The sequence below is a fragment of the Balearica regulorum genome, chromosome 1, assembly GCF_011004875.1.
Source record: "Balearica regulorum gibbericeps isolate bBalReg1 chromosome 1, bBalReg1.pri, whole genome shotgun sequence".
NCBI lineage: Eukaryota > Metazoa > Chordata > Aves > Gruiformes > Gruidae > Balearica > Balearica regulorum.
This window is the reverse complement of record NC_046184.1, coordinates 198621704-198637394: the sequence shown is the minus strand read 5'-3', so window position 1 is coordinate 198637394 and position 15691 is coordinate 198621704. Positions and strand designations below refer to the sequence as shown.

The 15691-nt window shown below is 41.6% G+C and overlaps 1 protein-coding gene across 2 annotated transcripts in view; it reads left to right on the top strand.

The window, feature by feature from the left end:
• Positions 1–12092, top strand: part of FGF9 (fibroblast growth factor 9) — a 28563-nt gene extending 16471 nt beyond the window's left edge. For both annotated transcript variants that reach the window (XM_075742205.1, XM_075742204.1), the window contains exon 4: positions 10398–12092. In XM_075742205.1, the coding sequence (XP_075598320.1) occupies positions 10398–10643 (246 nt within the window). In that variant the 3' untranslated portion in view covers positions 10644–12092. The remainder of the gene's footprint in view (positions 1–10397) is intronic.
• The last annotated feature ends 3599 nt before the right edge of the window (positions 12093–15691 follow it).

Sequence of the window (15691 nt, the reverse complement as noted above, 5' to 3'; positions counted from 1 at the left end):
AAACCTGCTAATAGTGTCCTGTGGGATAGATGCCACACTTTCCTCAGGTCTTTGATTTTCCTCAGAGGACTTCATGCTTACTAGGTCCGAGGATCATTTTATACAAGAGAAAATCCTCAGTGATCTCCTTACCTTGGTCTGCAATTCTGTGCTGAACTTGCATTCTCACTACATGCCTGGGAGACGAAAGTATTAGAGTATCTCCTACATAAATTATATACGTCTGTGTATATAAAGCTAAGCTTTGGTAAAGCAAGATCCTATTCAAACTTTAATTTAATGATTTGCTTTCCCCTAATTAAAGATGTCTGAAATTTTGTATTCTTACAAAACTAGGAGATTAGAGGAGGCAGTCAAGGTGATCTAACACCTTGCAGAAACCCCCTTTCAGAAAGGGCAGTCCTGGTTCCCTGCCTGCACTACGTGCTTCTGCTTTCTTCCTTGCTTTGGCACCAGCACTCATCTGACCTGTCAGGAGGCTAATTTAGGGGATCAAATGCCACAGAATAAAGCTTGCCTTTTTTTTTCTGTAGGGTTGTTTCTCTGCTGTTTTAGCTCCCTGAACTGGCTTGTTGCCTGTTTGGGCAAGCACTAGCACTCAGTGGGGGAATCGGCTGCAGTGTGGGATGGGAGAGGGGTCGAGTACCATGCTGTCGGCAGCAGGTAGCTATTAAAGTGGCATAACTGCATCGCAAACCCAAATCCTACCCAGCGAGCAAGTGCGGGGCATGTTCAGTTTGAACGTCTTCACATTCACTTCTTTGCAGTTGGGTAGCTCCCCAGTCATTGCAGCCCTGAATGTTTCTGTAACTAGCTGTGTTAACGATACGGAGGTGTGAAAAAGTTCAGTGTCTTCAGTTGGTCTGAGAATACTATGTTGAAGTGACATGCTAAAAGAGCATCATCAGCAGTGACATACTGAGATATACTTGGGGATTATTTGCTGTATCAGATAAAGATCTGATGTGCTCTGTTTCTGGCTCAGGAGCCAGTGGGATGTGAATGTGGCACTCTTTCCCACTTTACCATTCATCATTTTCAAAGACAGAGTAGAAAAAGTCTGCCCTGCGGGGACTTCATTAGGGATTTTCGTCTAGGTTGATATTTGCTTTGCAGTTTGTATGTGCTCAGGCTGATTTGGTGACGTGCAGTAATGCAGTTCATTCGTGTCGCATTCAAAAAGCTTAAGAAATAAAGCTTGTTACAGTGCAAATCCATTCCCCCCCCCCCCCCTTTATAAAGCCATTTGGTTTCTTCTTCATTCCTTTTATAAAGGCAGATCTCTGCCATTACTTTTGATTTGAAGATCAGATTTTGTGTATGTGTTCCATGACTGCTGCTGAAGAAAAACTTGGCTTCTGGTGTGGATGCTGCATGCTTTTGAGATCTGGCCCGGGCTGCAAATCTTTAATCTGCTAAACTTTACTTTTCAAACTTAACACACTTATGGAAGCAACTGTGACTCAGGAGAAATTTTGACTTGATTCAATTATGGTTGAAATGCCATTGACTTCAATGGAATCAGAATTGGACTTGCTCCTGTAAAACCGCCAATTAATTTTATGGTTGTGTCAGCAGACCCCAATCAAGATAAGAGCTCTACTGTATTCATCATTTTAAAAACCTAAATCTAGACAGGGTTCCTGCCCGTGAGAGTCTGCAATCTAAAGACAGTCTTTTAACCTGTAAGTGTTTATTGCTTTTCCATAGCAAGAGGGATTTTGGCCTGCTGATGCCTTTGTTAGGACAGCATCTAGTGTGTAATCTGGACTCAAAACAGGAGACTTATTGGGGAAGATTTCAGGAAAATCCTGTGAGTCATTTTTGAATATACAAATGTTGTAAAGTTTTAACAAAATCATTAGTTTGTTTTTTTATTTTTTATGTATACTTTAAAAATCTGAATTCTTCAGAAGGTCTGTGTGCTGCTGGTACCTGATAGACCAACTGCCTGGTCTCTGAGCTCTTCAATCACCAGTTCTGTTGAAGTTGTTATTATATATCTTTCCCCCCCCCCCCCCCCCCCCCCCCCCCCCCCCCCCCCCCCCCCCTTTTTTCAGACAGATTGACAACTTCTTTCATCAAAGCTGAAATTAACTGCATGGCTAAAATTCGACCCATTGAAAGACAGGTCCACTGATGTGTATGTGTGAGGAGTAGGGGGCTCGCGGAGGAGCAGAGCCACCCGACCTCCTCCAGCGTTTCCCAAAGGCTGCATCAGCTGCATCACTGAGAACCTAAGTCAGGGCATAGCAACACCAAAGATACGTTGATTTTCTGAGAAATCTTAGGGCAATCTTTTTTGTCCTACTCAGAAAGTGAAATACTAAAAATTGTGTATGTAGATCCATGACATTATGGTGGGATTGTCTCTGGGGAAAGGAATGGGGGAAATGTCCAAAGAGGCATCTCTGGAGAGACCGCTTATGAGAAATGTTTGCCAATGGAGGAGCACTGCTGTCTAAAAGGGCCAACGTGACATGTTTTCTTCAGCAGCAGCTCTTTGAAATGCTGGCCTTCCTTTGTGTCCAAAAAAGGTGGGAAATTAAAAGGCCTCATTTTTAAACAACTTTTAAACTGAATATGCAATCGAGTCCTGCTGCATAAAGATCTTAGAGTACCAACCCTCTGCTGTATTGCCCACCAAAGCACTGTAGACTTTAAAATCACTCTGGCAAATTTATTGTTTTCCAAGACTCCAGTGGCTGTTTGGCATTTCAGCGAGGAGGACTGGATCTTTCCAAAATGCGATAGCCTGTGATGCTTTGTTTGTCTGATGACCCCCATCCAGAATGACAATGTGGTCAGTCACGCCTCTGTCCGCTGAGCTAGGACCTAGCAGGTAGCTTTACATAAAATCAGTAACAAAGTATAGAGACAGGCTTTTGTTCATCAATCCTTGACCAAATCATCTTACTGAAAGAATAAAACATGAAGTACTTTTATAGCATGCCTTTTTATCACTGCGTATGTATTGTAATTATGTGGTCCCCGTGGCAAAGTGTTTTATGAAGGGCACTCAGCATTCAGCTTTTTTTCATGATGACACCTTGTAGCTGAAGGATAAGGTGCTTCTCTAATGATGGATAAATCCAGTTTGGGGGGTACTCACTGAGTGTAGAGACTGATGCAGAACAAGTACTTTTTATCACCCACTTTACAGTATCTTTCAGCGTGTGAGTTTAGCTGTTCCCGCAAAAGGCAGCGCTTTCTGCTGAAGGAGGTCTATCCTGGCATTAATCCGGCATTCTGTGCTTAGAGAACCACAAAACAAAGTAAAAGATACTGACAAAACACTTGATGCTATGCTCCACCTTAGTTGTATTTAGGTAAAGCATATTTTATTTAAAAATCTCTATTCGATTAAAAGTTTAACAAGTATTTCAGGCTAAAGAGAGTGTAGCTGTAGGATAACAGCCCTGGTTTGACATACACGTTGTCTTTTGATAGAAGAGAATTTGTGGAGTGGGGAGCCTGGGTAGGTCAAGTTACAGCTTTCAGTAAATCTGAGCGTGCCTGAAATGGTTCTTTTACTGTCTTTAAAATATTTGTTGCCTTTTTATCATTGCAAGCCTGATCCAAGTTCCATTTAAGCTGATGGGAACTTTTCTCCTGTCTTCTTTAAAAATTGGCTCCGGCCCCCATATCAGATTGCATACCACCTTGCTTTCTGATTCTTGGAAGGGTTCAGCCAAGCGTTATGAATTAGATGCTTAGATAACATTGATGACTGCAGTTCTTGATTGTGCCAGGGAAACCAAAAATAAAATAGAGGTCAGAAGTGTGACTAGTAAATGGCACAGTGTGGGCCCGGTCCTGCTGGCGTGGAAGGGAGGGGAACACACCTGCTTGTTTGTTTGGTTTTTAAGAGTTGACTTTGTCCCAGTCCCGCTCTGTTGTGACATGGAAAAGGAAGCTCTTCAGCTTCCAGAGAAATGGTGCTGTGACAGCTTATGCAGCCTGGGGCCTGTCCCTGGAGCTTTGTCATGACTTCCAACAGCAGCACGAGCAGACCTTGGGTGTTTTGGTGAAAATGAGTTTTCATCTAATGCACTTGGCTGGGCAGATCTAAATCAGACCTTTATGGACATAAGCATGGCTGCTGGTAGGCAGCCTGTGCTGGCAGATGCGAGCTCAGGCACAGTGGGGTTGCTCTTCCCATAATGATTTCATGGCCAGGGAGGGCATGCTTAAAGCTTGACAGATGCTGCAAACTTGAAATCTCAAAGGAGTGGATATCAGTAAAACCAAGAGCTGTGGATTTGGCAGTGGCAAAAATGGATGGAGGCCTAATTGGCATCTCATCCTCCTGCAGCTCATGTCAAGAGAGCTCTGTGAACAACCCTGGGGTAGCGTAGTGCTGGATCCCAGGCTGGTCCCTCCAGAGGAGGTCCATGATGGTGTGGAGAGCAAGGAAGCAGGAAAAGAGGGACAATGGGGCAAAGGGAGGGAGCAATGAAATCCCTGCTGCACTGACAGTCTCCTGGGATTTTGTTGTTGATGCTGGAGTCCGCTTGCTTTGTTCTGGAAGCTCTGCTTTTCTGTCACCTTCATTGGGACGTGGAAGTGTCTGTATCTGTGTAGCTATTGTGGCTTTTGATGATAACGCTCCCAAGGGGTCCAGGTTTTGCTGGATCTTGGGATCTTTACAAGCTTTTTGTATGAAAGATATTGATCTTTAAGAACTCTGATAACTGCTCCATGGCAGCAGTACAGAACAGTCACACTTTTTTGTTTTTTTTTTTTTTTTTTTAAGTGGGGATTTATATATAATAAAAACTTTATACTAATTAACTAGAAGTTGAGGAGGAGAAACTCAGATGAATACTCCATCTCTGTGAAAGTACAAGGTGACCTCAGGTAGGGAGAATGCAATTGCCCAACTGTGGTTTTGCCAGGACACCTTGCCTAATTTCCCTCATCTTATAAAAAGTGCCACGGAACATGAAAAGCATGTGAGTGGCAGCATGGGTGCCTGGCCATTTGCTTGGTCTCCTGGCCCTGCAGGATTTCCTGCTGTCTTTCTGAAGTGCTCATGGAGAAGCACTGATACCAACACAAAAAAACAGGCAGCTAGTCCTCTTTGGCAGACTTTTTTTTTTTCTTCTTTTTTTTTCCATGTTCTGTCAAACTATTAAACAAAGCATTCTGAAAAAAAACCCCAACATTGCTTGGAGAAACTGTTCAAAGAAAACTCTGTGACGTTCACCAAGTCAGACGTTCAATGTGCAGGGCATGCCTTGCACCGCTGTCTAACTTGGAAAGTGGTGCTGCTCTCACACCAGTATTTGGCTTCTCCTCGTGGCTGGAGGTTGTCCACCTGGCCAGAGATTAGCAGGCTTAGCACGGGAGATCAGACAACACCACAGCAAATGCTAAACTACACCTTTATTTATGACAGCTCTGGATGAGTGTTAATTATTAGCTGAACATTGTATGTTCTAGAGGCTGTTTGCATTACAGCATGGGAAGGGCCAGCTGCATGTAAAATGTGTGTGTTTGTAGGCAGAACAGCAAAGAAAACCGCTTTGGAAGAGAAGAGGAGGTTTTTTTGGTTTGTTTTTCTTCACTACATATGCAGCTTTTATTAACGTCATATAGCCATGATGAAGGATTTGCATGAACTTATTTAGGAGCCTATGTATTTAAACATGATTTATTAAGACAGGGTGGATTAACACGGTGATAACGTGCAGCAGCTATGTAGGAAGTGCTGACTACATCAGATATACTTCTTGTTACTAGTTGTTTGGACTTCTGGATTAGGTGTTTTCTTGTGAAGCGTCTCTGTTGAATCACTGTATCAGTTTGCAAAAGGGAAAACTACACATGGCATAGAACAGAATAGGTTGCTAGACACGAAATGTATTTGTTGTGATTTTAGGAATGATGGCCTAAAGAGGTTTCCTTTCATCAGGTTATAAAATAAATTGGGGCTTTAGCTCTGTAAGGTTATTTAAAAGAAAAAAAAGAAAATTGATGTGTTTTATACAGAACCCTGTACTCTGCTTTCAACTACTAAGCAGCACAAATGTCTTACCATTCTTTAGGGTCATGAAGTTGTTCTCTGGGCAGTTTGCGTGTATTTTGCCTATTTCCACTTATTTCCAATTAGCTGCTTCACAGAGATATCTGTTTTTAAACAAGCTGGCAAATCTTTCATTGTGATGGCTGTAACTAGCTACTTTATTAACTCACAATCTCACTTTTAATTGATCTACCTGGAACTAGGATAACATAATTATTTTTCTCTCTGATTAGATGGTGGAGAATGTAGGAAGGGAAAAAGGGATTCTGGGCTTGCTAACATTGCCCAGGCATTAGCAGACTTCTGAATTAAATCTGCCTTGGGTTTCCACCCTTGTCATATGTGCATCTTTGCACAATTCAATTATTTGAATGTTCTGAGTTAAATAACAGGTTAAAAAAAACCCCCAAACAGCAATGAAATGTAGTAAAATGAGAATCAATCACTTTGTAGTGGAGTAGTCTATGAACAGTCTTCACAGAAAACATGTGGTATGTGGTGCAACATCTGATTTATATAATTTTGAGGTCACCTCCTTATTTGGCCCCTGAATTAAATGATTTGATCAAGGCAGGCAGCCTCCCCTTTCACAGGAATGCAGGTTACTTTCCATAGCTGTTCCAGTTGGGTATGTTTGGTATTTGTGTCAGCCTTCAACAAAGGTGTCTAGAGACATTAGGTGCAAGGAAATATTGGCACTGGAAAAATGATAGAGAAGTCTGTTGCTACAATAAAGTATGCAAAAATTACTGTATTCTAGGGCTAAATCTTGCTTTTTGACTGTGCATACAGGGACTTTCTAAAAGTCATAGCCAGAAGGTGAAATGCAAACCACTTGTGATCAGGAAACACCATCTCCTTCCCATAGTGGGAGGCTTTCAGCAAGACTTTCCCATCCTAAGCTGGTGAGGCAAGAAGGTGCTTGTTAGCAGGACGGACCAGCCTCACCCCTGTGTTATGCTCGTTTCTGGCTTGAATAAAGACATGTGTGCTCAAAACATGAGGGTAAGCTAGTGTGAAGTAGTGCTATGGTAGTATGTGGTTTAGTGGTGGAGTTGGCAGTGCTAGGTTAACAGTTGGACTCTGATCTTAAAGGTCTTTTCCAACCTAAATGAATCTATGACTCTACATAGATGACTATCCTAGTGGCTACTGGTTTCTGTCTGTCGTGGTACTAGGTGAGCCATTATCGTAAGGATCTCCCAGGGCATGGGGAAAAGGGTATGCTGGAATTTTGGTCCCCACATTATTTACAGGGCTTGATCCAAAGACACTGACACTGATTTACTCCAGTGGTCTCTGACTACAACCAGGATTTCTAGGTTCCCTAGAAGGAAATGGTTGATGAATTCATAAAGAAATTATTTCACTTCTCTGAAAGTGTGATTGTTAGTGTCCCTACATATCTGAACCTGCATCCTGATTGCTCTGTCAACTTCACGTTGAAGTATTTGCCTCCTGTTTGTACATGAATTTCTGAGAATTTTGATGAAGGACAAAACAGATGTAGCTGTGTTTTAAGAGGATGAAAAGCAAAAGACAGGATAAGTTTGTACAATAAAGATTGAATTTGTAAGCTTGAAACCCGTTGAACTCGCCCAGAGCACAGTACAATGGAAACCCCCTTATTCAAGGTCTGGGAGTTAAGTGTACCACAGCACTGTCATGATCCATCAAACCTGCTAGATAAAGACAGGCTATTTTAAAATTTCTCCTTCAGGGCATGGGGAAAGTACTGTTCTTGCAAAGATAGAAATTTATGATGATGCTAAAAAAAAATGCAGATGAAGTGAATAATTAATAAATTCAAGACAGGACTGAAATATCTTCCTAAAATGTTGCTATTTTTAGCAGGGAGTGCTTCTGCAGTGCTTGTCATGTGATCCTTTGCCTTCTGAGAGCAGGAAAACAATTTGAATTAGTTTCTCTTTCCCCATGGACCTATAGGCCCAGCATATAATACCCCTTAGCATCTGCTTCTGCCTTAAAGCAAAGTGATTTTAAACTTCATGCAAAATAAAACACTAACGAAAGCTGTACTTAAAGACAGTCTTTACAGCAGCTGAATAGTTTTTATAGTAGTTTGTACACTGAGGCTGTACAAGGGGGCTACTGCAATGTGTGTAACTTTCCGCTGCTGCCGCGGTTTCTAGCTGTCAAAGGACATAGAGGCCATTATCAATAGGAGGTTGCAGGATCTGGCCCATATATAAGGATTTAATGTAAACAGCGGTGTGCTTCTTTTCCCTTTAACCAGTGTGGAGTGTTGTTGTGTTTGATCTGCTTCGCATACTAAAAAAGTTATAGTCAGAAACGCCTCTAAAGTAAATCGTTATATACAGCTGGCTTGCGCACGTGCTCACGTTTCCACACGCGCTGCTCAGCTGGACCCGCAGGGAGGGAAGTCTCCTGGTTGAACCGCAGGAGAGGGTATGAGGGATGGGACTGCCATCTTCTCCTGTGCCACAGGCTGCTCCTGTGACTGTGCAAACCGCGGCCACCCGGGTCCACACAGGGACATGGTCACTGCTGTAGTGAGTGCCCAAGTGTTTCATGTCCCACACCTACAGTCCTGTAGTGGATTTCTCCTTCCAGAGGGGTGAAGAGGTTCCCAATGCCCATCAGAGAGAAAGTCAGAAGCTGCTTGCTTGCTGTCTTTCTGGCCTTTTGGAGTTGCCACAGGTTGAATTTAGAAGAAACCTCCAAATCCCAAACCTTTAGGCACTGAGGAGGACCCTGGCTTTGCAGCCCCGTACCCAATTCATAGGGGTACAGAGGGGTGCTGGCTTGCTCTCCCCATGTGTGCAGGGGTTGCTGTCCCCACGTGGGATGGTTTCTGAGTGACTCCTGCAAGGTGTGTAATGCTCCTTGGACTTGGCTGGGACCCCAGTCCCCAAGGCCAGTGGGCTGCAGAGCTCTACACTGGGAGCAGTGTGCTTGCCATGCAAAGCAGCAGAGAAACATCTGGGCTGAAGCACATTGCTTTGGGAAAGGGTTGTGAGCTGAGTCCCAAGCAGCAGAGGTGGCCCCAAAGGCACCTGCAGCCCCAGGGCAAGGTGCAAGCTCTGGAGATGGTGGGTTTTGGGAAGCTCCTGGATTAAGCCATGGATGGTGGCTTCTCGGGGAGCATTGGAGCTTGAGCTCTGGCTCCTTGGTTGTGTTCAGGCACACATTTACAGCTTAGGTGCCATGAATGCTTTGCTGCATCTGGATCTTGGTTTCCATTTTCCCTTCTCTGGGTATTTATCTAAAAGGACTGTTTTAATATTTAATGTCTGTAAAAGGCATGCACAGAAGTTTGAGTTGTGTGGAGCCTTGTAATAATTAGAAGTTGATCCTCAGCTGAAAGCCGAGTTTGGTAGATGAGAGTCTTACTCAAGTGACAACTCTTGTTACAAAAAAATGTATTAAATTATCATTATTATATTTTTATGCCAGCTGAAAAGACTATTTCCAGGCTTATTTTTCCCAACTTTCCATCATCTCTCCCATGCTAGAGCTCACCACTTATTTTCCAGTTGTCTTGCTCGGCCACTTGTGTGAGTTCTTCCTAAAATGAATCTGTTAAGTGGTTGGTTTTTAAGCAGACTCCATCTATTTAGACCAAAAGGATGTAGAGGGGTACACACAGAGTGAAGAAGTGGGTGAACTGGACTGACTGGGAGTCTGTGGCAGGGGAATCTGATGAGTGGTTGATGTCTTCAGTGGGTCCCGTCAGTAGGACAGGACATGAGGACAACCCTAGTAAAGCAAGCCTGGAGGAGTTTCCTCGCCTAACTTCATCTCCGCACATGAGGTTTGTGCTCCTGCTTGAAGCTCTCTTGGGTTGTGGTTTTGTGATACAGATAATCAACCAAACCAAGGGTAGTAAACTGTATCTTTTTAAATTAATGAAATGCATCGAGTTCTCCATAATGATGAAAGAACATAGAGATCTTAAGGTCCTAAATTGTATTACAGCCCTGGAAACCAGTTCTAGTTTTCTTTGTTTATGTCCCTCTGTTGGAATGCCTGCACTCATGATCGAAGCAGTTAGTTATACAAGTCCAGTAATGTCTTGTGAGCTGCTTCGAAATGATAAGAAATGAAAACATCTGTTTTCAGTTTTGTTGTTGCTGGTTTGATTTGCGCAGCGAGGCTTTTGGAGAGTCATTTTTGCTTCACATAGAGTTAGCCGCCCTTGTGACTGCTTAATGAAATACCCATCAATACAGCTTTACTTAGCTAAAAGGAGGAATATTGAAATGGTTCATTTTGCGAATTGAGCAAGAAGGTACTGACTTCAAGCTGTGAAAATAGTGATTCTTTTAAAAATAGCTTATTTTTGTGGCTATCTATCTCCTTACTGCTTTTTCTTTTCTTTCCGTAGGAAAAATTAACCCAGGAGTGCGTATTCAGAGAGCAGTTTGAAGAAAACTGGTATAACACATATTCATCAAATCTATATAAACACGTGGACACTGGAAGACGATACTACGTTGCGTTAAATAAAGATGGGACTCCAAGAGAAGGGACTAGGACTAAACGGCATCAAAAATTTACACATTTTTTACCTAGACCAGTGGACCCTGAGAAAGTACCGGAACTATATAAGGATATTTTAAGCCAAAGTTGACAAAGACAATTCCTTCACTTGAGCCCTTAAAAAAGTAACCACTATAAAGGTTTCATGCGGTGGGTTCTTATTGATTAGCTGTGTCATCACATCAGCTCCACTGTTGCCAAACTTTGTCGCATGCATAATGTATGATGGAGGCTTGGATGGAACATGCTGATTTTGTTCTGCACTTAAAGGTTTGTCCTCCTGGAGGAGAGCCTATGCCCACTCGCTTGATTTAGTACGAGAGGGAGCGCGAGAGAGTGAGTGCGAGAGAGAAAGGGAGAGCATGAATGGGAGTGAGAGCGCGAGAGAGAGGAGCCAAGGGGAGGAGGAGGAAGGCCTGATGCATGCTGGGGAATAGACACGCTTTTAAATTTTTGATCAGTTGTACTTCGTCATATATCAGCATAGCTGCCATACTTTGATTCATCAGGATTTTTGGCTGGTGGCCTGCTCAAGTGTACGCTGCATTTACAAAGGCATGGAGGGTGCAGTCTTACTTAAACAAGAGACTTTTCAGTTAATCGCTCTCTGGGTCTCACCCCACTGAGTTTAAAGCAAAGACCTCTTAGTAAAAAAATAAAAATAAAAAGTTAAATTTATTTATAGAAATTCCAAAGGCAACATTTTATTTATTTTATATATTTATTTATTATATAGAGTTTATTTTTAATGAAATATGTACAGGCCAGATAGGCATTTTGGAAGCTTTAGGCTCTGTAAGCATTAAAATGGCAAAGGCCACTATGAACCTGTGGTAAATTCATGCAAGTAAATATAAAGGTGCATGGATAAAAAAAAAACAAAACAAAACAATAAAAAGGTAATAATAATAAATTCTAGTGACCCTCATGTACTAAAGGCGACAATCTCTTTTGTGCCCGTATTATTGTACAAGTATGCACACCACTCATGACACTGAGTCCTCACTCTTCTGACTGCTTGTTTCATAGCTTACCCCCCAGAAGATTAAAGAAAAAACTGGGTCTTCAACTTTTTTTCTGTGTCTGTAATATTTCCTCTCTGATAAAGTGACTTCTTACATCATTGTAAACTTAACAGCTGTGGAAAATATAGGGTTGGAATATATTCTACTTGTTAAAACCTATTGCAGATTATACCAAAGCTAAATGATAAATACGCTTTTTTTTTTTTTTTCCTAAAGCATAATGCCAGAAACATCATAAGTAATATCAACAATTGTACTAATTTTAAGATTCCACAAATAGTACATAACCATTTCAGAGGGCAAGAACCAGGTTAACAGGATCACTCTTGTAAACATGTTTATTTGTGCACTTGACTATCTACTATGAAATTATACAAGTTCCATAGGGGTCATTGTAACATCTTTTATGGAAAATCGCTTTCAGTGTGAACTGTCATAATACATGATATTAGCACCCTTCCTAAAGTAAAACTTGCAAAATGAAACTAATAAATCTCTATCAATAATGACAATGAGGGGGACAGTATTAGACTTGTTTTTTTTTTTTTTTCTAAAGTATGTTCAAATATTCATGAACCATAAGTGAGCTGACAGTATGTAATATTTAAGGGATTGTAGCATTTTATGTTAAACACACAAACACATTGATTAGCAGTTATTATTTGCAAATTAACCCTTAGGAAGAGGCATTTTTTCCCCAGTACCCTGAAGGAAAAAGAAAAAAAAAAAAAAGAGAGAAAAATCACATAAGGTCCACATGAGAAATGCATTTTGTAGTTGTTGTATCCCTTAGGATTTGAATCCGGTGCCATTAAGTTGAGTGCAACCTTTGCCATTGGATCTGTTGGGAGCGTGGCTGGTCCTGACACCCCCGGTTGTCCGCAGAGGCACGGATGCTGAGCGCAGATGTACTTTGGAGGAGCTATACATAAGTTTGTAGCCTATTTGTAATTAAGTAATTTTTGCTCTGAGGCACTCTTGTCCATGTGATATATATTATTTTAAACGTCATTCTATTCTGGAATAACCTCTGGCTTGGTGTCCTGAAGGAACATGACCTTTCTGTACTGGAGCAGGTAGGAGGTGCCATGTCTCAACCGGTGATATCAGTAATCTTAAGTAAAATGTGGCATTTTATCATAATTGTTTATGATTGATAAAGATACATAAATTACATTAGCTGATTTGTAGGATACGGTTAGATATACTTGTCTAGGGACTGTTACTATCTGGGAATTTACAGCCTTCAACTGCAGCCCAGGAGTTTGTTTTTCAACCCTTTGGAGCTGCTGAGACCTCCAGCAGTCTGGCTGCTGTCGGTCAGCCGGGTGCTGCATCATTTGTCCAGGCAGTGCAAAGCCATGCTGGACCATAGCAGAAGACTGCGAGCTTCTGGGGAGGACTTAGGGTTCATTGCTCAGTGTTATATGGATCAATCCTACCGCGAGGAAGGGAGGTTACAACTCTCTGCTTTTTCAGTAAATCTGACATACACCGGGAAATTAATCGTAAAGGTTAAAAATACGATGAGTTGAGGCCACAATACTAGGCCGTCGTTTGAGTCTTAATGTTAAATCGACTTGGATTTTTAGTCGTAGGCAAATCATTACTACTAGTTAACATGTTTTATTTAAATTTTTTTTTTTTTGTATTTTTCTAAAGAAAGGATTAAACCCAAGAAAAATGTTATGAGTTTATGGCAGTCCATATAAATAAACTGTAACCGATTTACTCGAATAACCCATAATGGTGTGTAAATACTGACTTTATGTAAATATAGAAACATGTAATTTAACATAGGCATTATTGCGAGACTGGATGGTCCATGAGCTGGCAGTTTGCCACTCCCTGCAGGTTCACTGGGTCAAATTTGGCCTGTTTCGGGTAGTGAACAACAGATTCTGTTCAGTCACTTGTCTAAAATGAGTTATTTCTGTTTGTTTTCTGGCGGGGGATGGACAAAACCATTGTCACCGGGGTGCTGCTTAGCTCCTTTGCCAAGGTGTGAAGGGGTACGGGTGCCCTCCCGCTCCTTATGTGATCCTGCTTTAGCAGGGCTGACATGGCAAAGCAGGGAGGCTTGCAGTGCCGCTCCTCCTGTGCTGTGGACAAACAGAAGTCTTCATTTTCTAGTCCTGTCCATCTGGCACCTTTCTTGAGCACTAAAATTCACTTGAAGAAAAATCTGAGGGAAAAAAGCCCAAAAGAACAATTGGTGTTATTTACTTGATATTCTGTAATGGTGTGTAAATACATACAGAATTCTGTAATTTGTATAAATACATTGCTATAGAATTTTGAAAATTGATATCATTTGCTTGATGTCCCTGCAGAGCATTTTCTTATAACCGTGCACATGTGTAATAATGGGATTGCAAAAAGATGTCCTTTCTTATTCCTAGAAAGGGTGTGAGAAAGTTCCAGGAAGACCAAAACCATCAATATTTTCTATGTCTTTTTGCTAAATTAGAGAAAAGTGGGGGGATATCTTTTTGGAAAGAGTTGTATTAGTATTTCACCTGAAAAGATCTGTCTGGGCAAGCAGCATGGGCAAAACCATGATGGAGATCCAGAGCAATGATAGCGTATAGGCTGGTTTTGAGCTGTGTTTGGTTATGTGTCAGGCAGCGCTCCCAAACTTACATGGGGTGGATGAAACCTAGCAGAGTTGGGCAATGCAGAGAGTGGAAAAAGAAAAATCAGAGGAAAATTGTCTTCGTGTCACCAGTCAGTGCAGAACTTAGACTGCCCACCAACTGGAAGGGAAAAAAGACACCTTTCATAAATGACTTGGATGTAACGTGGAGGCTGGAGATGGGACTCTGGTGTAAAAAGTCAAGCATTGCTATCGTCTCCCTGGAGAAGATAAACGTGTGTTTAATAAACATGCAGATAGGAGGGAGTTGGACAGACTGCTTCCAAGGCAGTCTCTAAGTTTCTTTGGAAAACAGAATATGGCAGGAGGTAAGAGAAGATGCATCTGCAGCATGTCTTTTGGAGTCTCTTGCATCATCTTCTTAGCTTATGCTCTGCTCTGCATACTCTTGTATCAAGTAAAGAAGTGAATATAAGGTCCAGCTCTGTTACCCATGATTACAGGTGTAGAAATAGATGGGCTGTGAGCCATGCTGAATACCTTTTTGTGTGAACTCCTGTCCCAGCTAGTGAATTCTCTCAAGGTCCCTGTGAGGTACATTATAGGTAGGGAATCTGGGGGAAGAAATAACCAACAACATAATCCTCAATGTTTTTTTTCCACACGGCATATCATTTACTGATCTGAGAATAGAAACCAGAAGACTTCTGTTTTCCAGACTTTTATCTCTGTTCTTAAACTGTTAGAGCTCTCCAGGGGTTGCTCACAGGTCAGTTCTGTCCTGCCTTGGTGTTATCTTTCACCTTAACATAAAACTGCAAGGTGGTTTTGCCATCTGGCCCCTAAATAATTACCAGTAGTATAACCTCATCTCCTCTCATCAAGAAGCTGGAGCAGCCTGCCCTAGAGTTCGTTGCTGAACAGTACAGTATTGTGAAGTGAGCAGGGCATAACTAATTAGCATCTTAAATTTAGGATTTATAAAATTTAAGGATAAGAAAGACAATTAGTGATTATAACCAAAGAAATTCTATTGTGCAAGGTGTCCTGTCAGCTCAGTTGCATGAAGTTTGAAAGCAGAAAATGTTTCTTGACATTCAGGAAATTTAAAATGAGAATAATAATCAAGTTCCACCTGCAAAGGAGTTTATAAAACCCAGCCTTGCTGCCTTTGTCCCTGGTGGTTATATATCTTTAATAGCTTGTGTGCATTTTCTTCTACCTGATGATATTGGAAAAGACTCTTTTATTTTCCATTCATTATTTCTGAAGTCCAGCTGTCTTTGTATAAGTTTTCAGAGTAACTCTGATCTGAACCCCGGGGGCAGGAAAGTCGCCATGTGATCCTGGGTTAGGACATGCGTTACAAAGATGCTGCTGTTGTGCTCAGAGTAGCTGGTGTAGTCCATAGGATGACCTTGTCTTATTGTAGCTATCACACGCAGAGCTACAACATTATTTGTGCCTTAATACGTTGTACATTGTTGTTATTATAGGAGAGATCTTTTCACATGATCC